Below are 26,872 nucleotides of genomic sequence, written 5' to 3'. Positions count from 1 at the left end.
TGACAGTTCCCAGGGAGCAAACCCAAGCCACAGTAGTGACAACACCAGATCCCTCACCTGCTGCACCACCAAGGAACTTCTTATAGTTTTATTTTTAATGTTAAGCTCTTTGACTTATCTGGAGTTTATTTTTAGATGAGATAGGAATTTAATTTCTTTCCTTCCAAAGTGCAGCCAGTTGTCCCAACACCGGTTATTAAATAGTGTATCTACTTCCCTCTGATATGAAAGCCTTCTTTTCATATACAAAATTCCCATACATACATTGATCTAATTGATTTTTAGTGTTTAACTTGTGGTCTAATCGCCTTATTGGTTAGGATTTTTCTATCCATATTATACAATCTGCAAGTAATGATCCTTATCTTCCTCATATTTGCTCCATTTTCTCCTCTTATTAACTAAACTGATCTAAACTATGTGGGGTTAGGGTAGTGGGAATGACCTTCTCTGTCCTAAGCCTGACTTTGATGGGAATAACTTTAGACTGTCAGCATTATGTTTTCTGTGATTTTGTTATCTTTTTTAAGAAGTTTCCCCTTGGTTTTTATCAGAAGGACTACAGAATTGTAACAGCTTTCCACACTTGATAAATTATATGTTGATAGAGTCACATGGCTTTTCTCCTTTAAGCTATTTTAGCTCTACAGCTTTTTAAGCTTTACCAATTAACATCCAAGATGCTTCTTGCAGTGAGTGATAACACTTTCAAGCTGACAACAGCCACTTACCCTCAGTTCACAGACAGCACAGAAACCAGGAGGGTCTGCGGTTCACAGCACGTGGGGTGGAGGTGAGGCCAGGTAGAGCACCAAAGACACAAAAAGATTCAGCTGAGAGGACCCCCAACCGGCTCTCACCTGACTGCAGATTGCAGGCTCAGAGACTGCCCCCTGTACTTTCTCCTTTGGCTCTCACTTATTCAGCTGGCTGCCTAGAATGCCCTTCCATCCCCCCTTACTCTTGCTTCCCAAGTCTCTGCTCTTAGAAATTCCAGCCATTCTTTAAGGTTCAAATTAAATACCACCTCCTCCCAGTGAGTCTTCCCAGATCCCCAGATGTCCCCCAAATCCCAAATCCCTACTCATTGCCTTATCATTTGGTACAGCGCACGTGCATTTTATTTCTCTTTGTGGCCCCAGGGCTTGGCAGTGTGCCTGGCATACAGTGGGTGCTCCAGAAATGCCGAGCGAAAGACAGAGCAAGAGAGGACAGCCACCACGCCATCCCCATGGTCCTTCCCACCCTGCCAGGGCCCTGGAAACCTTTTCTGCCAGGGTCCTGCAGGGTGGACTCCATCTCGGCAGAGGGCATCCCAGACCCCTCGCCAACCCCGGAAGCCGGGCTGCCCGCCATGGGAAGACTACACTTCCCAGTGATCCCAGGGAAAAGCAAAAACCCTTTGGCTTTGACAGCCGCCGCCACAAGTCTTTCCGCCTCCCCAGCCTGCCTGGAAGCTGGGAGCGGGATTATGGTGGCCTGACCAGCAAACGCCACCACCACCACCACCGTAGGAGACCGGAGCCCCTGCCTCTTCCCCTGCTGCCGCCTCACCAAGTGGACCAGGAAAACAGCCTCCGACCTGCCATGCCCGCCCCTCCCAGCCCCCCGGGGGGCCCGGACCGTCCTCTCCCAGACCTCTGCTGAGGCTGGACCGCCGGCCAGATGTAGCCGGGCTCGGATCCGTCTCCTCCCCTTCTCTCTCTCTGTGGATCTCTCCTGCCTGCCACCCACCGCCTGGACCGGGGCTGGTGAAGGGGCCTGGAGGCTCTGGAGCCCTGATGCCTCACAGCTCATTTCCCTGAGAAGCCACCTCCAGCACCCAGAGTTTGGGACAGACCCTAGGGACGGACACGGGGCCGCAGGGAGCCCAGGGCGCCCCAATGCCAGGGCCTACCATGGCCCAAGCGCTGCCCTGGCTCCTGCTATGGATGGGCTCCGGGGTGCTGCCTGCCCACAGCCCCCAGCCTGGCATCCGGCTACCCCTGCGAAGCGGCCTTGGGGGGGCACCCCTGGGGCTAAGGCTGCCCCGGGAGACTGACGAGGAGCCTGAGGAGTCCAGCCGGAAGGGCAACTTTGTGGAGATGGTGGACAACCTGAGGGGCAAGTCCGGTCAGGGCTACTACGTGGAGATGACCGTGGGCAGCCCCCCACAGACGGTAAGGTCACCGGGCCAGTCCCACCTCCCTCCTGCAGGAGCCGTGGGGAGACTGGCTGGGGATGCAGCATGCTGGCTCCTGCTAAAATGGGCTGCACGGTGCGGGCTGGAGGGACCCTCTTCCAAACCTGTCCTCTGGAATCACGTTGGCAGCAGTCAGCCTCAGCGTCAGCCCCTGCACCCCTCTCCCATTTCCCTTCCCCTCAGAGCCCTTGCCTCCCTCCCTGCATTCCCAGCCTTACACACCCACCCTTCCTGAAGGATTTGGGGCTAGAGAAACACGTCAGGGTTGGGAGCCTGATCTGGGGAAGAGTCCCAACCACAGGGGCGCTGTGAACAGGTGGCAGCCCAGGCCAACTGGCTCTCCCAACCCCACCGCTCGGGATCTGTCAGCCAGTCCTAGCATCTGGGGTTCTAACCATGGTTCCCAGCGTCTTGAGGACCAGGGAATCCTGGCACGAGTTGGATCAGCCCCTTTTCCCCCCTCTGACCGGGCTGCCACAGGACAGCGAAGTGAGGTTTCTGTTGCTCATGACCTCCACTCTAGCCCAGAAGCCCTGGGCCGACTCTTGCCTTCCCCAGCCCCTCCTTCCTCCTTCCTCCTCCCCCTTTCTTTGCATCCAGCACTCCAGCCCTTCCCCCACCTGATGCCTCCCAGAGCCCTGGCCCAAGGGGACTGAACCGAGCCTGGGGTAAAGGACAGGTCATACAGCGAATAGAGCAGAGGACCAGAGCCCCCTTCTAAGCAAGAGACTCCTTCCGTGAGCTGATAGGTGCTGGGGGGTGGGGGGGTAGCAGTGATGGCGATAACACTGCCTGCCGGCTCCCCCCATCCTTCCTGACAGTGCTCCAAGCTACCGCCAAGGTGGCTGCTGGAGGCTGCACCCTCTGCGCCTCTGGCCGGGTAGGAGTGTGCCCATGAGCAGCCCTCCATGGGGTGCTATGACTGACCTCTGTGAGCGTTTGATTCCTCCGTGGGTGAGCTGGGCACGGGTGTGTGCTGGTGTCACCTTGACTCTGATCCTGCACATCTCGGAGCCACCCCCCCCCACCCCCCAGGTCTGTGTCCGGGAGGCTTGTCCTTGGGAGGGTCTGTGAAGGTGGGAGTGTGTTTCTGGGCAGAGGGAACGACCACACTTCCCTGGTCTTTTAAACTGCGCTTACACTGGATCTGGGAGAAATGCAAACCCCTGCCTCCCAATTTCCTGACGGAAGCAGGCATTCCTAGGTCCCTGCTACCCAGGCCTACCTCCCTCCTCCTGGCCAATCCAAGGCTGTGTCTCCCCCCCTTGCCCCTCCTCTTGTCTGTGCATTATAAACAGTCTTGAACCTGTGGGACAGAGCCGGAATCCAGGCCTCTAGCAGGCTGAGCCAACAGGATGCCAGCTGTTGTCAGGGAGTAGGAGGCTGTGGGGACCTGGATCCCCCTCCCCTTTCTGCTAGAGATGTGCCCTGCGAAGCATGCATAGACCCTGTGACATGGACACAGGACTGGGCTATGGGACCAACAAGGGCTTTGGGATCAGACAGAGTAGAAATTCCAGCTCCATAACCCACACCTTTTCCTTTTCCCAGCTGTGTGGCTCTGGGAAAATTATACCACCCCTCTGAGGCGATTGCCATGGCTTTAAAATGGGTGAAATAAGATCTCCTTAGCAAGGTTATCGTGAGGATTAACTGAAATGATGTAGGCGAAAGTGCCTGGAACAGGCAACCAGACACATACTTGACCTCCAGGAAATGGAAGTTACTTTCTCCTAACTTGTCTGGCCACTTCTGCCCCTGCTGTGCCCTTCAAGGAAATAGAAGAACTTGGGTGTCCTGAGCCTCCGTGTTTTACACATAAACATGTCCATGGGGGACCCTTGAGATAATGCGCATATCCTCCAGGACAGAAATTGACAGAAGGAATTGCCCAGTAAATTTAGCTCCTTCCTAGGAGAAGGGGAAAGTTAAGTTCAGCATGAACCCAAGAAGCTCCTTCCTAGGGGAAGGGGAAAGTTAAGTTCAGCATGAACCCAAGAAGCCAGGGAGACTGCAGTTAGAGCCACTGTGGCTGTAGATGGCTCAGAAGCGAGCCAAGGCCAGCCAGTTTGCACGCTATGGTGACTTTGATGCCGCCCCCAGCCATCTGCAGAAAGGATGTCCTTTCTCCTGACCCAGTGGGGTTGTGGTAAGCACCAGATGAGAACGTGGAAGTACCCTGAATGTAACAGTGAAACTTGGGGGGCTCTTTCTATATGCCAGGCAATCAATTGCTGGGTTTGGGGGGACTGATCCACAAAGAGACAGGGAGCAATGTCTTCTGCCCTGAAGAGCTTAGATGGAAGTGAAAGTAGGAGTCCTTATACAAGGTAATCTATGGCAGTGGTACTCAAAGTGAGGTCCCCAGACCCTTGTCATCAGAGCCAGTTAGAAATGTAAATTATCTGGAATTTCCTGATGGTCCAGCAGTTAAGGATCCAGTGTTGTCACTACTGTGGCGAGGGTCCAATCTCTGGCCTGGGAACTTCTGCAGACCGCAGGCGCAACCAAAAAAAGAAAAAAGAAATATAAACTCTCTGGCGCCACCCCCACCCTATCCCCACACCTCCTAGGTCAGCATCTCAAGTTGGAGAAGCACTCCTCTAGAGTACAGTAAGTGATTGCATAGGTGTCCTAAAGGAGGTGAAATCAAGGAAGGCTTCCTGGAGATGTGCTGGAAGATGGATAGGAGGGGCGAGGCCAGTCCCAGGGGAGAAAGGTCCCATCCAACTGTGATTGCATGTCACTGGTCTGTCCTTTCCTCCCCACCCCATCCCCTGAGACCAAGTGAGGACATGGTGTATGAGAGAGCGAGTTAGGTGTGTTTGGCCTTACTCATGCTTGTTCAGGAGACAGTGAGAAACCCAGGCCAGTTAATGTTACAGGTTTGGGTAAAAAGATAGCGCCAGATGGCCAGAAGCCTTTCACTGTCAACTCTAAGGTTTGGACTTTGGTCTGCAGAAATAAGGGGGAAATTGAATTTATTCATGCAGAGGAATGTCATAGAGAAAGCAATCTTGAAGTTCCTGTCGTGGCACAGTGGTTAACAAATCCGACTAGGAACCATGAGGTTGCAGGTTCAATCCCTGGCCTTGCTCAGTGGGTTAAGGATCCGGCGTTGCCGTGAGCTGTGGTGTAGGCTGCAGACATGGCTCGGCTCCCGCATTGCTGTGGCTCTGGCGTAGGCTGGCAGCTACAGCTCCAATTAGACCCCTAGCCTGGGAAACTCCATATGCCGAGGGAGAGGCCCAAGAAATGGCAAAAAGACCAAAAAAAAAAAAAAAAAAAAAAAGCAATCTTTAGGGAAGAGACATCTGAATTTTAGAATGGAACTGAGAGATGCGGGCAGCGGGAGGTTCTGTCACAAACAGCCAGGCCTGGAGCACTATAACAAGGACGTTGTGATTTGTTGAAAAAGGGAGGGAAAACCGGGATGCAAGGAACAGTACAAGGAAGGTGGACCAGACTTGGTGACACTGGTTTGAAGGAGGGGAGGAAGGTGTCAAAGATGATTTCAAGATTCTGATCTTGAAATGATGTAGAAGCTGACAAGATCATTTGTGACAGAGTTGGCAGAAGGGCATGGTTTAGCGGTACAGAGGTACAAATATATACTTTATTTATGGCTACAGTTTATAAAAGTTTTAAAATATATTATGTATAGATTAGTTTGTTCTTTACAGTAATTCCTGCAGTATATACAAAGGTCTTACCATTCGAAAGTTCTAGCAGAAAATAAGGGGACTGAGAGGTTAAGTAATTGGCCAGTTGGCCAGGGTGACCCTGTCTCGCCTTTGACCTCCCTGCTCTGCCATAGCATCTATTTGTGTGTCTTTGGGAGAAAAGAGAGTTTATCCAAGATCCCGCTCCCATTCTCCTGACACCTCCCTAGTCACGTCTCCCTCACTACCCTGAGCAGAACATGTCCCTGATTTTGTGTTTGTTTCCCTCATGAAACACCAAGCTCTTGAGGACAATGTCTTTTTAAATTAATTAATTATTTTGCAGTGTCTTACTTATTGGTCTTTAGCTAATATCCATGACCGCGCCAGGCTCAGAACACGCGCCTAAAAAGTGTGGTGCGGATGAATAAATGAAGTGTGAGGCATCTAGATAGAAATGTTGATGGGCCATTGTCAGTGCAGAACTGAAGCTCTTGGAAGAAGCATTTTCACTCTCTTCACTTGAATGAAAGGGTGTCATCTTGTTGTAACTGTACGAGCATCACCATCCAAACACAGCCTAATGATTTAATTCCTAGCATTAATATCAGGTGACGGTCAATCTTCAGTTTACCAAATATTTGCGGCGCACCTACTGTGTGCAAAAGAGAAAAATAATATCAGAGTCTTGGCCCTCGGAGAGCTCATGATTTGGTGTGAGACACAGACATGTAAATGCCCACATATCCTACAGGACCAAATGCATTTGGCACAAATAGAACACAGTCTTGAGAGTATAAAGAAAGAAGCAGCTACTCCTGACAGGGTGTTAGGAAAAGCTTGCTGGGAAAGGTAGCATTTGAATATGGCCTAGAAAGATGAGAAAGCTTTGCTATTTGGAGAGTAGTTGGGGAGAGAAACTTCATAGAGGGAGACATGAGCTCTGTAAGAAGCTGGAAGTTGTGATGGGGAGGCTGTGAGGCTGAGAGGGGGTGGGGTTTCATGCTGAAGGCAGCAGAGACATGGTCTAGTGTAATTTTGGTTTGAGGAAAACCACTCCAGGGTGGAGGATAACTTGGATGGTCTAGAGTCTGAGACGAGGATCTCTATTAGGACACAAGGGCCTGGAAGGAGATATAAAGGAGCTGGGGGTCCTCAGAGAGCCAGCATGGACCTGTCAGTGCAAGCAGGTGCTCCCCGCCTCCGGTGGGGGAGAGGGAAGAGAAGAGGTCCCCCTCCTTTTAGCCTCTCTGACTGTGTTTGCATCAGGGTACACAGCAAGAGGAACAAGTTTTCAAGCGTAACAGTGGTTTACCAAAACTCCGTGTTTTGTATTCCATGTTAATTACAAAGGCAAGGTACTAGCATGTCCATTTGGGGGAGGGGGAAACTGAGGCTCAGAGAGATTAGGTTACTCAACCAGGGAAGAACAGAGCTGGGGTTCAAATCCAGGTCTTTGGATTCCAAGCCCAAACACTTGGTTTTTTCCAGCATTCTGGGATTATGTTGGTTGACCTTGAGATGCCCAGGGGGCAGTTCTTGTGGATGTATTCAGCAGCCAGCTGAGAATGGGGATCTGGAAACCAGGAGAGAAGCTGGGAGTGGGCAGGTAGAGCCAGGAGTCACCTGCAGAGAGGTGGTTGTGGAAGCCAAGTTGGACTTGTGCTTTGAGAGAATGGAGAGAGAAGAGGAAAACGGTGAGGAAAGAAACATTGGGTCTTAGACTAGGGATCAAGGGAACAAAAGAAAATGCTCAGAGAAGTAGAAAACTCAGGATTCGAGATCTCAAAACCCATGATGACGCCAAGTGGTTTTCCTGACCCCCTTCCCTAGGTTGGGCTTCATACTTCGATCCATGGGGTTCTGTAAAGGGACCCCAAGGGTGGGGGAGAGGTTAGGAGAAAGTTAAGACTCTGTACCTTCCACCTTCTCATCGCCAGCCCCTCCCCTGACCCACCTGCTCCTAAATCTCCCAGCCCTCCCAGAAGAGGTCAACTTTTGTTGACTTGCAGTAGAATTCTGGGTTTTTTTTGTTTGATTGATTGATTGAGTTCTGGTATTAAAAGGTCAAAGACCATTGAACTTAAAGAGCCACCCTCTACATTAGACAAAGCTGGCAGGATCCCATTTCTCTGGGGTTGGGCTTTGGTTGCACATAGGTTTTTGCTGGGACTCCCAGGCTGAATTTTTATCTGTTTGTTTTCCTTTTTTTCTTTTTATGGCTGCACCGGAGGCATAAGAAAGTTTCCCGGGCTAGGGGTCTAATCGGAGCTACAGCTGGCAGGCTATGCCACAGCCACCGCAACTCGTGATCCAGGCCACATTGGCAAACTACGCCTCAGCTCACAGCAACACTGGATCCTTGACCCACTGAACCAGGCCAGGGATTGAATCTGCATCCTCATGGATACTAGCTGGGTTTTTAACCCACTGAGCCACAATGGGAACTCCCATTTCCCAGGCTGTCCTTTCACTGCTTTCTCTTCCTCCACCTCTCCCAGCCAGGAAAGAAAGAGTTGAGCGGGGCATGGGAGGCTCTGTGGAAAGACTGTGTCCTCTCACTGAGGCAGACGGTCTGGACCCCTTCTAGGCTAGTTCTAGTAAAGAGCTAAGCGGAACACTTTGGTTGAAAATCCAAGAGAAACATGTCTCTAGAAAGGCCTCCTACCTGACGACCAACTTGTCTATCTGCTGGGAGCCGTCTCGCCTGGGGGCCTGGGCAGTGGGCAGTTCTGAAACAGTCTGCTTTCCTGGTCCTAGAGCTGCCCTGGGCTTCCCCTGGGAAGATGGGCCCTGTGGCTACCCTGTCTGTTGGCCACTGTAGCCCCACTGTATCCAGGCTGGATGTCCCCTTGACCGGCCTCTCGGGGTTGGTGAACCCCCCCTAGTTGTTGGACTCCAGCACCTGTGGAGTGTTCACCAAACAGCATGAGGAGTGAACCCTGCATCTCCCAAGGGCCCAAGCCAACAGACCTATGTGCTGAACATGACCGGGCGCCACGGGGGAAAGTGGGCTTATTCTCACCTGAGGACAGACTCAGCAACCATCACAGCCCTGAAACCTGTGGGTGGGACGAGGTTAGACAACAGGAAGGACTTGCTGTCTGACAATGAAAAGCAAGTAGCAGTGGCTGCGATAGGGTTAGTGCAGGGTTTCCCAGGTGGGTTCCATGGAGGCTGAAGGTGCTAAAGAGACACCTGAAAAGTCACTCTGGGGAGAGGATGGAGACAGAGGAAGTAAAACCTCACATTCAAGCAGAACATCTCTGCTTTTTTCTCTCTAGTACATGGGGATCCTGCATGATATTGGAAAAGGGTTCTGCCGCTTTAAAAAAAAAAAAAAAAAAAAAAAAGCTTAAAGGAGTTACCATTGTGGCTCAGTGGGTTAAGAACCCAATATAGTGTCCGTGGAGATGCAGGTTCAATCCCTGGTCTCTCTCAGTGGGCTAAGGAGCATTGCTGTGGCTGCGATGTAGGCTGGCAGCTGTACCTCCAATTCAACCCCTAGGCTGGGAACCTCCATATGCCGCAGGTGTAGCTGTAAAAAGAAAGAAAAAAAAACCTTACAAACCATTGTCTTAGATGTGTTCTTTAAGAACAAACACATGGAGTTCCCTTGTAGCACAGCAGATTAAGGATCTGGCGTTATCTGCAGTGGCCCAGGTGGCTGCTGTGGCAAGAGTTCCATCCCTGGTCCAAGAAATTCCACATGCCACAGGTGCAACAAAAAAAAAAAAAAAAAAGAGAGAGAGAGAGAGAACAGACATGTATCCATCATCACATGAATAGGAAGCACCAATAAACATTAGTGGAACTGGGTTTGAGGAGGGGGAAATGGAGCATCCTCTCTAAAAAGGGGGAAGGGTATGCTAGATAAGGTTTGAGGTGACCCAGCCACCTTGGGATTCCTTAAAAAAAAATAGCCCAAGGTGGGTTAAGTGGCACCAGGGAGACGGCTTGCTCCCAAGTATTGCCAGCTTCAGGCTGGAGAGCAAAGTGGAAGCAGAGGCTATATCTGGGAAGGAGTATGTCCATCGAGGTAGCTGATTTGGTCAAGACGGGAGGAGCCTGGATGGGCCCCAATTGCCAGACTCAGTTGGAGGCAGGAGCTGTGAGCTCCACTGGCCCTCAGCCACCCCTGCTGCTGAGCTGAGGATCCTCGTGTCCTTTGCTCCCTTTTCTTCACCTGCGGCAGGCTCAGGTCTGGGAATGTCCACTCAGGGAAGCAGATGATTCAGAAGGTTCCAGGACCAGCGGGTCCTGAAGTCACTCCCACTGCTCTAAGAACCTGGGCGGCTATTCAGTGGGCGTGGTGGGCGTCACTGTCACCAGGCGCAGCGCCGGATTGAAAATCACCCCTGCAAGGACCCTGGGGCTGAGATTTAATGGCAAGAGCCTGTAGAGTTACGGGACCTGCAGCAAATGAGGCAATTATTGTCAGTTTAAAAGAAAAAAAAAAAAAAAACTGTTAAGGAGCACCCACTGAGGGCTGGGTGAGAGAAGAAGAAGCACAGAAACTTACTCCCTACCCTTGTGGAACTTGTAGTGTGTGGAACAGCTTTGGATAAATGATTTCAAGTCGAGTGAGTGGTCACCAAAGCAGCAGGTGTTCTCGAGGAACTGCAAGAGGGGGCCCCTCATCTTAGCTGGAGCATCAGGGTGAGAGCTTTGGGAGAAAGGGTGTTTCAACTGTGACTTGAAGTTGAACAGAAGTTAGACAAAAGGGAGTTCCCATTGTGGCTCAGCAGTTACAAACCCGACTAGTATCCACAAGGATGAGGGTTCGATCCCTAGCGTCACTCAGTGGATTAAAGATCCACCATTGCCATGGACTGTGGTGTAGGTCGCAGATGAGGTTCAGATCCCACATCGCTGTGACTGTGGCGTAGGCCGGCAGCTATAACTCCGTTACGACCCCTAGCTTGGGAACTTCCATATGCCTTGGGTGTGGCCCTAAAAAAGACCAAAAAATAATAATAATAATAAATAAAAAGAAGTTAGACAAAACAGGGAGAGAATGTCTCAGACAAAGGAAAGAGCACCTGCAGAGATCACTGTGCTGCAGAGACACTTGATGAGAAGCATGGTAAGAGAGGGGGAAAGTGACAAGAGGTGGGTGTTTGGAGTCGACCTATGGGAGGTTAGGTGCCCCCAAAGTCAAGGATCTCCAGATTTAATTGAGATAGTTGTGTATCAGTTATTGGGTGCATGGTATGAAGCTACTCCAAAACTGGGCAGCTGGAAACAAGAGCCACTGTATGTCTCAGGATTCTGTGGATTCTGCAAGTCTTACCTGGGTCCACATGTGGCTACGTGCAGCTGGTGGGTCATCGGGGGGCTAGACTAAGCTGGGCTGTTGCACCTCTCTTTCCTTAAGTCTTTCATCCTCAAGAAGGCAACACAGCCTCCTTACATACAATCTTGGGCCCACGTTCCATGAGCCCAGTGCCCCCGCTGCACAATCACTTACCAAGTCTCTGCTTTCCTCCTTTGGCTGATGTCCCCTTGACCAAGCCCAGAGTCGGTGTGGAGGGAATCCCACAAGGGCCTTGGGTTCGGGGAGGTGTGCTTCATTCATGCAACAAGCTACCATGTATTTCCTTTCCAAACAGGAGACCTGGGAAGGTCAAGGAGAGGAAAGAGAGACTTGGGGGTTGGTCAGAACCAAGAGACCCTTGTCCTCGCTTTGTGGCTTATGTATAAGAAAGGTCAAGTTCTTCTCCACACTTGGTCTCAGTTTCCTCCTCTTTAATATGGGAGAAAGGCCCCTATGTCTCAGCTTCAGCTAAAAGGCTTGTGATATGAGAGCGTAAGGGCTCTTTCCTCATAAACTCTGGGGCACTTACAGAAGAAAACAGGCTTCTCTTTCATGGGAAGAATTGGAATTAAAGCTCCCTCCCAGAGGTGTGCAGAAGTGGTGAGACCCTGGCTTAGGCTGCCAAGAAAGGTTGTGGATCCTAAGAACCAGAGATCTTCCAGAATTGAAAGAGCTAATGGACTGATGACTCCTGAAGGCTCTTTTTATCCGGAAGAATCTGAGCTACTTCCATCTGCTAGTGAGAGCTGGGCTCAAGACAGGTGGGACTGGGGAATGAAGAGCTTGCCCTGAACTTCCTCACCAGCTCCACACCTACCTCATCACCCAAGATCTCTGGCTGAAAGTGCAGGGGAGCCTTGCCTGCAGAGTGAAAGGGGCAGGTGCGCCCTTCCCTGTGGGGCTTGTTAGCATTTCCCAAGAAGCCCCCAGAGGAGCATTTGTTTGTTAAGTGATTGGCACTGACCTAGCCCTGACCCCACGCTGCAGCCCCCTGGGCACCTAAAGGCAGGTGCTACCAAGACTTCTGAGTTGGCCTGGTCCCCTGGGATGAGAGAGAAGTAAGACAGGGGCCTGGTGAGAGGAAGGCAGGTTTGAGCTAGAGCCACACCTACAACCCACAGTTTGGGGACCACTGAGAGATTCCTCCCTCACCCCCAAAAAGGGGTAGATTAGCTCCTTCCCCTTTTCTTGCCTTTAACCATTCATTAATTCAAGAAATACTTATTGCCAGGCACTGCATTACCCACTAGGGACACAATGGGTTTGTGTGTTTGTTTGTTTTGTCTTTTGAAGGCCAAACCCATGGCATATGGAAGCTTCCAGGCCTGGATTCTAATCAGAGCTGCAGCTGCCTGCCTACACCACAGCCACAGCAATGCAGGATTCAAGCTGCCTCTGCGACCTACACCACAATGCACAGCAACACCAGATCCTTAACCCACTGAGCGAGGCCAGGGATCGAACCTGTGTCCTCGTGGTTGCTAGTCAGATTCATTTCCAGTGAGCCACCATGGGAACTCCCTCTGTTTTGTTTTTAATTATATAGAAGAGGAGTTGAGATTCAGTGTGACATTAGAGGAACAAGTCCCAAGGAAACATTTTAATAAGAGAATATGACCTGGTCTTTTTCCCTTAGGAAGTCCCTTTTGAACTCAGACTGAAGGATGATAGGTGAGTAGACAAAACTGCAAGTGGCAAGGAGGATGGTCCAGGCCGAGTAAGTGACCCTCGCCTTTGGGGGAGAGACCATAGCTGCTTGGAGGGCCTGAAATGAGGCTGTGTGGCTGGTGGGCAGAGGGCTAAGCTGGATAAACTAGGCTGGGTGTGTAGGCAGGGCTACATCATGAAGGGCCCTACAGGAAATGTTAAAATCTTTAAGTCGTTATTATCATAGCAAAGGGAGGCCATTGCCACAAGCGGGTAACAAAGTCACATCTGCACTCTGAAAACACCATTCTAGCCACAGTGCAGAAACATTTAGAGAGGTCAAGCATGGGTGTGCCAAGACCAGTAGAGAAGCTATTGTGATAATGGGATGAAATGATGATAATTTGGCCAGGTGTGGCAAAGAAGATGGTAAGAAGTGAACACATTCAGAGGCTTTTAAGATGGTTAATTGGGAGTTCCTGTCATGGCTCAGTGGTTAACCAACCCAACCAGCATCCATGAGGATGCGGGTTCAATCCCTGGCCTCGCTCAGTGGGTTAAGGATCCGGCGTTGCTGTGAGCTGTGGTGTAGGTTGCAGACACGGCTCAGATCTGGCATCGCTGTGGTGTTGGCTGGCAGCTACAGCTCCAATTGGACCCCTAGCCTGGGAACGTCCATATGCCGCAGGTGCGGCCCTAAAAAGACCAAAAAAAAAGGGTTAATTGGACAGGACTCACGGATGCCTTGGATAGAGATGTAAAGAACAGGAAGGTGTTGAGATGCCTCCAAAGTTGCTGACTTCTGAAACAGATGGAGGTGACTAACATAGGCAACATATCAGGAAACACAGATGGGCAGGACCAGGTAAGGTCAGCTGTGGACTTCTTGAATTTGAAGTGTCTTTGAGGCAGTTCAAAGGCGAGCAAGGGGCTAGAGCTATAAGCTCAGGGGTCATCAGGACATAGGGGATAATTGCAGCCAGTGCCGTGGATGAGATGGCTCAGGGAGAGAGTAGAGCGGGAGAGGAAGAGGGCCAAAGCCGAGCCTGGAGAAGTGAGCCTGCAGAGTAAACAGAAGATGTGATCGGAGAGGTGGGTGGAAACCTCAGATTGGATGACAGGGAAGAGTGTTCCCAGGAGGGCGGGGTCAGCAGCGTTGAATGCTCTAGAGAAATAAGATGAGGATATGACATTTGTCTTTTGTATTTGGTGACATGAAATCATCGGTAACTGTAGTAAGGGCTGTTTTAGAGTGGAGGGAGGGATGGAGACGAAACTCAGTTTTAGGATGGGTTGAGGAATGAGTAGGAGGTGAAGAAGTGAAGACAGCTTGGCTGAGAACTTTGGTTGTGAAGGGAGAGGAGAGAGAGGGTAGCTGGAGGCGGATGTGAGATTAAAGAACTTTTTTTTTCTTTTTTTTTAATGAAGAGACAAGCATTTGTAAATGCCAATAGGAAGACTCCAGATTTGGGGGTGGGGATGGGGTGGGGTGGCATCTACCAGAGGGAAAGGGATAATGAATAGGGCAGGGGACCTGAGAAGGAGGAGGGAATTGGTGCCCAAGCCCAGGCAGAAGTCCTCCTGAGCCAGGAGGGACCGCTGGGTGGCAGGACAGTCACAGCGCAGGCTTGTAGAATGATGGTTGTGGGAGGTGGGGGGTGGTTGCAGGTGGGGGGGTCCATCTGATGCCCTTGATGGATGAGGTAAGAGGGAAGGGCATCTGCCAAGTTTGGCTGTACACAAACTCCTCTCCCAGGCCACCCTTAGTGGGAAGGGGAGAGGCCGCCCAAAGTCACCCAGGGGGCTCTCGATGGAATTGTTCGGAGGACAGGATCAAAATCACCTCTCAGAAGCAGGATCACAGTGCAGAGGGCAAGCAAACAGGAGGAAATGGTAACTGTTCATGTTGGTTTCCCTTTTTCTCTGTAAAGACAGAAAGAGAAGTGGTGGCCTGAATTCCTGGGGATTTGGGGGTGGGGGGGGGGACGGGATTGGAGGGGGCCCTTCCTTCCGGGGCTTGAGCCCCTTGGAGGTGGAGCGAGGAGACCTTCCTCAGGTAAGGAGAGAGGCTGGGACTGGAAGGGCACCAAGTGTGAAGGCCTTGGGCAGGGGAGGGAGTGGCCTGCAGAGAAGGCTCCTCCCCCCGCAGGAAAGAGAGGCATAAGAGGAAGGAGCCTAGACCCAGAGCCCCCAGATAAAGGCCCATTCCAGCGTCAAAGGGGGTTGGATTTTCCTAGAGCTGGCCAGGTGCACACACTCCAGGTCGTCCCCCTGCATCGCCGCAGGCACCAGCATTGTGGAAGAGACCCTCTTTCTTTGGGGTCCAGTGACAGCAGGGATCCCTATAAATGCGAGTCCAGCCCTGGTGCTGGGACCAGAGTCCTGGCAGGTGGGGGAGGTGATCCTGGGGAGGTGGTGGGTGAAGAAGGCTTTTTAATCATTAACCTGGTTGATTGAAATCTGAACTGCTGTGCCTCCAGCTCTATTGATTCTCTCTGCAAGCACAGCATCTGGGGCTGGTGGCTGCTAAGAGACCAGGGAGAGGGACGGTGGGGAGAGGTAGGGGCAGAGGCCAGGGAGGGAAATGGGAAGCCGGCCAGGAGCAGGGGGCTGGGAAGGCAGGAGGAGGCAGAGGTAGAGGCCTGGGCCACAGTGGGGAGGCATCTCTGGGGGGCGGTGTGGGGAGGTGCAGTCAGCCAAGCCACAGAGGACCACTCAGAGCAGGAAGGAGGAAACAGAAAGCCAGAGAAGCACAGTGACCTGCCCAAGGTGACACGTCAGAACCTGCACCAAAGCGGAGGTCAGCTGACTTCACTCACGGAGGAGAGGGGATGCAAAAATGCAGGTCGGGAGAAGCTGAGGTGAGGACACAGCAAGTCGGCCAGAGAGGATTCGGTTTCCGGATTACTGTGAGCCTTTCCTTTGTGCCTGTGAGGAGGTAGGAGGCATCAAAAATGGCTCCGGACTGACTGCAGAGGGGTCAGGTCATCTCGGAAGGAAGGGGGACAAGGCAGAAGAGAAGGAGGACGGGCAGCTCAGTGAGGCACAGCGAGACACACCTGTCTGTCTTCACTGAGCCAAAACCAGGGCCCTGCCGAGCTGGCGTCTCACCAGGACCACATATGGGGCGCCTGCTCCCACTCTTTCTGACAGTGGGACTCAGAGGTCTGTGTCACCTCCAAGACAGTGGGAAGCCACATTCTGGCAGGCAGGGTCAGGAACACGTGGGCCCCAACGTGCCATCCTGGTCCCCACAGTGCCCCTCGCCAGCGCCAGCTCCTAGAATAGCTCATCTCTGAGCTGGAGCCGGGCTGCCTGCCGGCGATGTGCTTCCTAGAGAACCAGAGGGAAGGACTTAGCTCTGCAGCCGGACTGGACCCGTCAGAGGGAGCACAGGCAGCCGACGGCAGAGAGAAACAGCAATGGAGACACGCACACAAGGAGTGATGAGGCTCTCCTGACATAGAAACGGTTCCAAATCTGCAGAGAAGACTGAGCAGATGCAGGGTTTCTGAGGCCATGCTGAGGAGGTCATAGGACCCCATGTTCTGTCTGCAGTCATGGTACTAGCAGAGGCCAGCCTGTCTAGTCCTGCGTCCAGAAGCTTCATCCTGGATCCTCCAAAGGGAGACCAGGGGGCCGGGGTGGGGGTGGAGGGGACAGTGAGGGGAGTGAGTCCAGGCCTCCTGTCGTAACGTCCTTCTCCCCCCTTTCTTCGACAGCTCAACATCCTGGTGGACACAGGCAGCAGTAACTTTGCTGTGGGGGCTGCCCCCCACCCTTTCCTGCATCGCTACTACCAGAGGCAGCTGTGAGTGCTGGGAGAGCCCTACCCGAGGAGCCAGGCCAAGAAGGGTCAGGCAGGGGAGGGGCTGCAGGGAGAAGGTCCAGGTCCTCGCAGCCTTCCTTCCTCCCGGGAAGAGGAAGGGCAAAGAAGGCGACAGTGATGGGAGAGGAGTGGAGGGGCTGGGCCAGGGTAGGGTGGGGGGCGAGGTGGTAAACTGTGAGGAAGGGCTAGTTGACAGGCAGCCAGAAATGCTTCTCTTCTGAGATGGGGGAGCTTCGGGGCTGGGGGTAGGGAGAGCAGCCCCAAGCTCCCAGGGGGATCTCAGGGTCTCCTTCCTGTGCACAGGGGCTCCATCCTGCACCCCTTCAGCAGCTCTCCACTTTCTGACACGACTGCCTAAGTCTGAGCTGAGCAGGCTGCAGTGTCCGGGCGCTATTCTCAGGGGCTTCACACATTCCAAGGAAGCGAGAGCCTTCCTCAGCCCCACTGCCTGGCCAGTGTCAGCAACCAAAAGTGAGATGCCTCCCTGCGCCTCTCAGAGTTGCAGCAGCTGGACTTAGCTAACCCGGTGGCGGGGAGGATGGAAGCATTATTTGTGTGTGAAAACCTGTGAGTAGAGGCTGGCGTCCCACCCTAGGACCTCAAGGCAGACGCCAAAGCCATCCTCTTAGCTCTTCTTATTCCCCTTTCCCCATTAATTCCCCATCTAAAGAAAGCAGTCAGGGAGTAGGGCTTGCTTAGGGTCAGGGAATCCATTCCAGCTCCTGGTCTGTGTCCCGCCACTGTCCCCATCACTCACGCACAAGCCCTGGTCAATGGCCTGATTCAACACGGGCGGCAGAGACATGTTGATGAGCATGTTTCATCCAAGTACATCTCAGTTGCCCTGAGATGCTTGCGCAAACCCCTTCTTTGGAAGAACTTGCCAAAGAGGTTCCACATTCACCCACCTCTACCACTCAGATGGTACCACTGAGTCCCAAGGCAGCAAAAGAGTCAATGGCTCCTTTTCTTTGAGAGTGTGATAAGGCCGGGGGGGGGGGGGTGGGGAGAGGCTCCCTAGATGTACCCTCAGCAGCCGCAGGCACAATACACAAAGCCTAGGCTTGTTCTGCCAGGGCCTGAGCTCCAGATCTAGATCTAGGAATACAAGCTATGGACACAGGAGAGCGAGCCCCAGGGATATCCCCCCGCATCTGCCTGCAAGGTTAGCTGACCTGCTCTGGGTAAAAGATCTATGGATGTTCTATTGAGCAGCCTGACAGCATCTTGTGTAGATGTCCGTGAGGTGCGATGAGGCATCCGGGAGTGGGTTCGATGCTGGATCCCTGCACCAGTTGTGGTTGTGTAGCCATAGATCTCTGCCTCCTCTCCACAGGTCCAGCACATACCGGGACCTCCGGAAGGGTGTGTATGTGCCCTACACCCAGGGCAAGTGGGAGGGGGAGCTGGGCACCGACCTGGTGAGCATCCCCCACGGCCCCAACGTCACTGTGCGGGCCAACATTGCTGCCATCACTGAGTCAGACAAGTTCTTCATCAATGGCTCCAACTGGGAGGGCATCCTGGGGCTGGCCTACGCGGAGATCGCCAGGGTGAGCAGAACAAGGCCTGGCCCCGAAAACTGTCTGCACGTTGCACTCTGCATGCTACACAGGGATGGAGTTGGGAGAGAGGAGGGGAGGGAGCTGATGAAGGGAGGGAAACAAATCAGTTTAAAGGGATGCTTCACAGGGGGATAGGGTGGGTGGCAGTCTGAATTTCATCCCCACAGAGGGCAGAACTATGGCGAAAGACAGTGTGATAGGTAGAGGACCAGGCTGTGTTTTCTACTGACTCTGAGATCTTTAAGAATGAAGGGCCCCGTAACTCTGAATCAGGTTGAGTGTATAGGGATCGGGATCCTATAGATCTTTGCTGTTTGCATTGCCAGTGTGTCTTGCCATCCCTCCCCCCACCAAACCTCAGGACCTCGAGATGGTCTTTCCCGAGGAACATCCCCCCCATCTTGCTTTGCCCTCCATTCCTCTTCTCATGAAGGCCTCCTGTGCGAGGACTCACTCCTTGTCTCTCTCTGTCCCAGCCCGACGACTCCTTGGAGCCGTTCTTTGATTCCCTGGTAAAGCAGACCCACGTGCCCAACCTCTTCTCCCTGCAGCTCTGCGGCGCCGGCTTCCCCCTCAACCAGTCGGAAGTGCTGGCCTCGGTTGGTGGGAGCATGGTGAGTAGGTCGGAGGAAAGGGGAGGCCCTGGCACGGGGCAGAGAAGAGAGGACCCTCTGCCTCCCGCCCTCTCAGCCTCCCCCAAAGCTGTGGGCTCCCCTAAGAGAATCAAGAGAAAGCTTTTTTGAGTTCCCCACCTCCACTCTTTTTCCATCCTTTTCTTCTTTGCATTATTCCAGAAAGGATGTGAGGTGCCAATGGATGGTAACCTTGGAAAGGATGACAGATGATTAAGAAAATTTCAAAGGAAATGAAGTTAAGACCTCTCAAATCAAGATTATTCAGTCTGATGATCAGGAGGCAGAGATACGAGGAGTTTAAAAGTCTATTTATTAATTAAGTAGGACAACTGGTGAATGGTTCTCTATCTTCAACAAGCAGCGAAAATAAAACATATAATAGAAGCAAATTATCATTCACTCAACATTTATTGTGCCAGTTTAGGTTTAAATTACTTTATCAAGGGCTGTGTGATTCTGAAACAAGTTAATTTAAAATCTTGAAAAGCCTCTTCCCCTGAACACATCCTTAACACATTTAAGAAAGATCACTTCAGAACATGATTTGAGGAGTTCCTGTCGTGGCTCAGTGGTGATGAACCTGACCAATATCCATGAGGAAGTGGGTTCGATCCCTGGCCTGGTTCAGTGGGTTAAGGATGCAGCACTGCCATGAGCTATAGTGTAGGTCATGGCTCGGATCTGGTGTTGCTGTGGCTGTGGTGTAGGCCGGCGGTTGTAGCTCCTATTCAACCCCTAGCTTGGGACCTTCCATATGCTGCGGGTGCAGCCCTAAAAAAAAAAGGACCAAAAAAAGAACACGATTTGATTAGAAGCAGGACGATGAGAAAGGGGATCTGCAGAGGGCCTTGCCACCGCAGGAATCCCTGATCCTACTGCTCGCCCTCTGGATGACTTGGTGTCCTTCTGTGTCGGGACCTGGGTACTGTCTCTTTTTCCCTCTAGATCATCGGGGGTATCGACCACTCGCTGTACACGGGCAGCCTCTGGTACACACCCATCCGGCGGGAGTGGTATTATGAGGTGATCATTGTGCGGGTGGAGATCAATGGACAGGATCTGAAAATGGACTGCAAGGAGGTAATAAAACCCAGGGGAAGCCGGAGAGGTTAGGGGGAGGCAGCAGAGCGAGAGGCCAGACCCTGAGCTCTGAGACTGGGAGGATGAGGCAAAGGTGCAGGACCTGCAGAAGGGCTGGGGGCTGAGCCTGCATCAGTCAGGAGCTTAATGGTCCCACTTCGGGACCTGAGGTTTAGGGCTAGGGACTGGCGGGGCACTTTCCCAGGGGCCGTGAGGCTTAGGTCTGGTAAGGGAAAAAGCCCGTCTGGACTCCAACCACTGCCCTGCATTATGACCTTGGGCAAGTCGTCTGCAAGGCACTGTGACATGATGAAGAGCCTGGCTTTGGATTCTGAAAGGCCTGGGTTTCCAGCTCTGCCATTGACTAGCTATGTGCCCTCAGGCAAGTGACTATGTTGTGTTTCAGTTTCCTCATCCGCAAAACAGAAGTAAACAGCTTTTCCAAGGATTGTGGTAAAAGCAGAGAAAGTGAATAAAGTGTTTATCCCAGCACAGTACCCAATAAATGGTAGTTAAACTATTTGGGTCTTCCCTACCTAGATTCTTAACATATGTTAAATTAGAACAGATAAAAATGTATTATGAAAAGGTAAAAGCATTACATGAGATATTTTTATTTTCAAGATTTGGAGAATGCCTACCACCCAAAGATAATAAGAGTTAACATTTACAGAATGCTTCCTATGTGCAAGGGCACATTCTAAGCCCTTCAAATATATTAATTTATTTAATCAATTTAATCAATTTTATTAATTTATTATTATAATAACTCTTTGAGGTAGGTACTATTATTATCCTCATTTGAAATATGAAGAAACTGAGGCACAGATGTTAAGTAACTTGCCCAAGGAGATCCACCTAAGAAGTGGCAAAGCCAGGATGTCAACCCAGGGAGGACCTTGAGCAGACTCACCCCTCCAGTCATGGCCAGAGCCTGACATCAAAAAAGCTTTTGAGGGAATTAACGTTGTGGCTCAGTGGGTTACACACACAACTAGCATCGTGAGGATGTGGTTTCGATTCCTGGCCTTGTTCAGTGGGTTAAGGATCCGGCGTTGCCGTAAGCTGTGGTATAGGTTCGACCCCTAGCCTGGGAACTTCCATATGCCACAAACCAAAAACAGAAACAAAAAGAAGCCTTTTGATATTCTAAGCCTTTCTCTCCCTTTTAGTACAACTACGACAAGAGCATTGTCGACAGTGGCACCACCAACCTTCGTTTGCCCAAGAAAGTGTTTGAAGCTGCCGTCAAATCCATCAAGGCAGCCTCCTCGGTCAGTGGGACTAAGGACAGGGGTACAAGAGATGACACAGTGTCACAGGAAGTCTGTGACAGTCACACTCCTCCACAACAGCCAAGATACCTACCCTCAGATTCCTCTACTTAGATCTCTCAAAAACGGTTCTCTTCTATGGGCCTCCGTTTGCTCAGCACACAATTCCCTGGTCCAAAGTTTTGGCCTTACTCTCCCCTCTCCTCCTTTAATCTTTGCATTTTGGCTTACCTTTCCCCAGTTTGGATATTTCATGGAAAAGTGAGTAAAGGGCTTAGTAAGTGTGATCTGAAAATGCGGGAGGCGAGATGGTGAAAGAGGCTATTTCCTCATCGTTATCCCTTTCTTACCAACACAGACGGAGAAGTTCCCAGATGGTTTCTGGTTAGGGGAACAGCTGGTGTGCTGGCAAGCAGGCACCACCCCTTGGAACATTTTCCCAGTCATCTCACTCTACCTAATGGGGGAAGTCACCAATCAGTCCTTCCGCATCACCATCCTTCCACAGGTACGTCCCCAGCCTCAAGCGGTGGGATCCCAGGAGGAGAACTGAGTATATGCAGGGAGATGGTGAGCAGGTATGGCTTCCCAGAACTTGGAAGACAAAAGGGATGAGGGTCCAGTGGTAAAGGGCTCTTAGAAAAACCAACCCCTCGGAGCTCAGGGGCAGCAAGGGAAGGGCAGCCTGAGGGCAGAGATGGGGCGCAGCACGGAGGATGACATTCTCTCACTCTCAGATGGCTTTTCCTTAGCAATATCTGCGGCCAGTAGAAGATGTGGCCACGTCCCAAGACGACTGCTACAAGTTCGCCATCTCACAGTCATCCACAGGCACTGTCATGGGAGCTGTTATCATGGAAGGCTTCTACGTTGTCTTTGATCGGGCCCGGAAACGAATTGGCTTTGCGGTCAGCGCCTGCCATGGTAAGAGCGCCAGGGATGAGGGGTGGGGCCCGTCTATCCATATTCCTCCTGTCCAGCAGTTAGGGTACACAGGCCCCTGTCAGTCTGGGAGGGACTGATGGGGTAACAGCTGCCTCAAGCCAGGGTCTGCATACTGTGTACAACCTTGTATCAGCACTTGTGCTTTTTTCCTATCACCTGGCATGGGACGCCAGTCTGGACTGGCAGCCTCTGCTGGAGACCCAGAACAGCAAGAGCTGCCTCAGCACCTGGGGAAGCTCGAGATACAGGGGCAGCAGGCCTAGCCTTTAGGACCCTGTCAGCGGCCGTGTGCCAAGTTTGAATGCTACTGGCAGGGTCTTACAACTGAATTTCCACAGCAGCAAGTGAATTTACTAGGTATATGTGGGCCGGTCAACTTAGAATGACTGACATTTAGGCATCATTTAGGCAAGTAAACAGGAAAGAGGTGTTGCTCCCAGTGACCTGAGAGGAGAGCCATGCCTCCGCTAGCAATGGTTTTCTGTCCCGCTCCTAAATACCTCCAAGGAGGGAGATTCTACAGCCTCAAGGGCTGGTTTCAAGGCCTATCAGGGTGTTCTTTTTGGTGTGTAATCCAAACTGCTCTGTGACAGTGAGCACTGCCTGTTCACATTTCCTTTCTCCAGTGCACGATGAGTTCAGGACAGCAGCAGTGGAAGGCCCTTTTGTCACCCCGGACATGGAAGACTGTGGCTACAACATCCCACAGACAGATGAATCAACCCTCATGACCATAGCCTATGTCATGGCTGCCATCTGCGCCCTCTTCATGCTGCCACTCTGCCTCATGGTGTGCCAGTGGCGCTGCCTCCGCTGCCTGCGCCATCAGCACGATGACTTTGCTGACGACATCTCCCTGCTGAAGTGAGGAGGTCTATGGGCAGAAAAGAGAGATTCCCCTGGACCACATCCGGTGGTTCACTTTGGTCACAAGTAGGAGACAGAGATGGCACTTGTGGCCAGAGCACCTCAAGACCCTCACCCACCCACCAAATGCCTCTGCCTTGACAGAAAAGAAGAGCTGGCAAGGTGGGTTACAGGGACTGCACCTGTAGGAGACAGGAGAGGGAAGAAGCGCTCTGGTGGCGGGAATACTCTTGGTCACCTCCAACTTGAGTTGGGAAATTCTGCTGCTTGAAACTTCGGCCCTGAACCTTTGCCCACCATCCCTTTAGATTCTCCAACCCAAAGTATTCTTCTTTCCTTAGTTCCAGGAGTGGCATCACACCCAGGTGACCCAGTGTGCATCTCTGCAGTACGTTGGCAGAGAAAGGGCCAATCTTGTTTCCCTGCTGGCCACGGTCAGCAGGGACGGATGCACAGTTTGCTCCTTGCTTGAGACATAGGGACTGTATAGACAAGCCTAACATTGGTGCAAAGACTGCTTCTTGAATTAAAAAATAATTTAAAAATAATTTGTACAAATAATTTGTACAAATGGGGGTGGTTAGACAAGAAGGAGAGGGGGTGCAAAGACAGGGAACAGCTGGGATCAAAGCCAGGGAAGGCTGAAACATGACAGCTCGCCAGTCCCAGTTTTAGACTCCATCTCCAAGCTAGAACCCCATCTTAGAAGATGGGTTGCTTCCCAATGTCTTCTTTTCTGTGGATGCAGCCCAACCAAAAGTGTGATGAGAAGAAGGGCTTTAGCCAAAAAGCTCTTTTTATCTCTTTTAAAGGGAAAGTGCCCATCAAAATTCCCATTTAACAAATGAATTTTTACCTAATTCCTTGTCTCTACGTGAACCCTCTACTCTACACATGATAGGTGGCCCTGAAACATCCCCAGCCCCAGAAGCCCAGGTGCCCTATGGGAAAGCAGCTGGCATAGAGCAAACCTAACAGGGCTGTGCTTTGTCTTCCTGGTTACGTGTTCACCCCTTCCCCAAAGCGCTATTCCTCCGGAGCTTTGCAGCTGAGGTGCTAAGAAGAAGAGATAGGAAATCTCTCCTATCTAATCCTTGAAAGCAGAATCCTGAAGATTCATTCAACAGGTATAGAGGTGATGCTCTATACCCCTGCCTGGATAACTTCCTGTTCAGATGGAAGTAATAGTAAGATTCTGACATAATACAGAGCAGATTCACTGCCTTCGCACCCTGTTTAAGGTCTGCCTCGTTTATTTGGCTTAGCAACCTGCAGTGACACTAGTATTATACCAGGGCTCTCTGACTCCAGCATCATGGCCTTTAGTATCAAGGCTGCATGGAGAAAGGATGACAGCCTCAGGGCTTCCTGCTTTCCTTCATCACAAGAGCCCCTTGATAGAGGCCATCGTTTGCCCCCATCTTGCTCTTTACTCTCCACTCCAAGCAGTACGTGGGTACCCAGGCTGGTTCTTGGGCTAGATAGTGGGACCAAGTTCATTTCCTCCCTATCAGTTCTAACCCAGTCGACTGTGCTACCAGTGTTAGTGGGAAGAGCTGAATTTTCTCACTATTCCACTGGATCCTATTCCTATCTAGTCAACACACTGCTTCCAGGTACGGGAACTGCAGAGGGTGGAATTACCTGAAGAGGGAAAGGGAAACACAAGAGGGGCCTCTGGAGATCCTGGCCTTAGCCAGCTGCCCACAAGCCATAAACCAATAAAATAAGAATACTGAGTCACTTTTTTTAAAATCCGAGTCTTCTTCATTCCCACTGCACTTGGTGCTGCTTTGGCTGACTGGGAACACCCATAACCACAAAGACTGACAGGAAGACTGGGGACTGTCCACTTCCAGCTTGGAACTTACTGTGTAAATACGCTTCCAGAATTGCTACCATGAATTGAAAATGCCACATTCTGCTTTATAATCTTGACCCATGTTGGGGAAAACTGGCTTTTCCCCCCTGCTCTTTCCAGGGCATAAAACCCAACCCCTTCATTAGTGAATCTCATTGTCTTAATTTTTTAGTTTAAAAGAGAAAATTTGTACTTATTTTTCTTTTTACAGTTTCTTCCTCTCTACCCTGAAACCATGAACTCTAAAGTGTAAAAAAAAAAAATCTTCGCAACAGCTTCTTGCTTGTAAAAATATGTATTATACATTTCTATTTTTAAATTCTACTCCAGAAAAAGGACTGTCCCATCTCTACTCACTGCATCAGGGCCTTCCCCATGGGTCTGCACAGCTTTTAGTAGTGCAGGCAGTGGACAGAGGGAAAAGGGAGAACAAGGGTGGCCAAAACTCAAGTGCCACTTTTGGAACAAGAATCCTGAACAAGAAAGAGAAAAGAGTGACGAGGCCCAGCTCCCATGCACACCCTCCACCACTGTCCTGCCATAGCTGGCTTTCCAGGGGCTTCCACCAGGAAGCAGTTAAGCGTCCCGCTCCCTCCTTTTTCCTCTTTACTCCTTTGGTGTCAAAGATCTGTGGAAAAGAAACGGAATACTCTTTATGCCCATTTCTAATTTCTAAATTTCCATGGAATCCTGACAAATACTGCACGTGGCCCAGAGGCTGCCGGAAAATTGAGGGGAGATAAAACCTTAAGATTTTAAGATAAAAAAGGATCCCCCCTCAAATGGAAAGAACAAAAAAGCTGGTCTTCCATTTTGCCGCATTCCCTGTTCATGACAGCTACCAAACTGGAGACATTAATATTTCATTAACCAAAGAAGGTGGGTCCTCTGACCTCTACAATGGGAAGGACTCAGGCCATTTAATCACCCTACAAGATGCCAAGGAGATCCCAGGAAGTCCAGCTTCTTACACTGATGCCAGTCAATAAACTTGGGCAAGGAAGATAAAGAGTATGGGCACGAGCTGACAGGTAAGGATGAAAGACAAAGAAGGCAGAGAGTAACAAAAACAGAGAGGAGAGGATTTTGGGATCAGAAAGGAAAGCCTTTGCTACCCTGAAATGTACTGCTAGTGCCAGTAAGCATTTCCAGGTCCCAGAATGGGAGAAATTCACCTGTTGGTAATATAATCATATCCTTCCCTTGGAGCTAATTCTTCTATTAACACTTAATTTTTATGTGTTTCATTCTACAACAGAAGGGAGCTGAAGCCATTTCTTTTAGGAGTAAAGATAAAAGGACAGGAAAAGATTCAAAGCTCTAAGAGAAACAAAGCTTTTCTAGGCATAAACCTAGAAACCGGAAGGGCTCAATAAGCAGAGATGGAAAAATGATCTGTCTAGTTCGAGAAAGCTATCCACAGAACAAATGACTCAGAAACTTGAACTCCAACCTCCCTTCTTTGTATCGCTTTTGTTTCCATTTTCCCAGGACACGAAACATGTCCCCCACAGCGTTCTTACTTCAAAAACTCAAACACCTATCCCAAGATCACTCTGAAAGTAATTTTGCACAGACATCTCCTCCACCCCAGTGCCTGCCTGGAACTCACCCAAGGTCACCACACAACTTGGTTGTGAACCAACTGCCTTAACCTTAGGGGAAAGGGGGAGAGCTGGACTGGGAGGTCAGAGGTGAAGGGGCAGAGGTGAGGACTTCACAAGGTTGGTCTGTCAGAGCTTGAGCCGAAGCCAAGTCGGTGATGGAAAGGGATGGCTTGGCCCAGGAAAGACCTGTGGGTTGTGCTAGTTTCTAAAGAGATGACTACCCAGGAAGTAGGGTGGCCAGAAGTTTGTGGGCGGCATGGGGGGAAATGGGACCCGGTTGTGTTGTTATTCTTGGACTGTGAATTTTGCTGATGTCAAACAGAATATTCTGTAAACCTAATGTCTATGTACAAATAATGAGTGTTAACACAGTAAAATATTCAATGAAAAGCCAAACTATC

General features: G+C 51.0%; 1 protein-coding gene across 3 annotated transcripts; it reads left to right on the top strand.

Annotated features, from left to right (window-relative positions):
* On the top strand, positions 1,393–26,867 carry BACE1 (beta-secretase 1). 3 transcript variants are annotated; one of them, NM_001289854.1, is given in 9 exon segments: positions 1,393–2,159; positions 16,531–16,619; positions 17,974–18,190; positions 18,679–18,816; positions 19,783–19,917; positions 21,090–21,191; positions 21,550–21,699; positions 21,944–22,115; positions 22,763–25,156. In NM_001289854.1, coding segments are annotated over 9 exon segments (1,521 nt in total). In that variant the 5' UTR covers positions 1,393–1,883; the 3' UTR covers positions 23,005–25,156.

The sequence above is a fragment of the Sus scrofa genome, chromosome 9 (genome assembly GCF_000003025.6).
Source record: "Sus scrofa isolate TJ Tabasco breed Duroc chromosome 9, Sscrofa11.1, whole genome shotgun sequence".
NCBI lineage: Eukaryota > Metazoa > Chordata > Mammalia > Artiodactyla > Suidae > Sus > Sus scrofa.
Note: the sequence above shows the minus strand (reverse complement) of the source record. Positions and strands in the feature narration are given on the sequence as shown.

Bases quoted from the DNA above. Each gene is read 5' to 3' on its own strand.
- BACE1 (XM_021102012.1), top strand. From the start codon at position 15,640: ATGCAAAAATGCAGGTCGGGAGAAGCTGAG. The intron at 21,192-21,549 runs GTCAGTGGGACT...TTACCAACACAG, and splicing joins CCATCAAGGCAGCCTCCTCG to ACGGAGAAGTTCCCAGATGG. The intron at 22,116-22,762 runs GTAAGAGCGCCA...TCCTTTCTCCAG, and splicing joins TGCGGTCAGCGCCTGCCATG to TGCACGATGAGTTCAGGACA.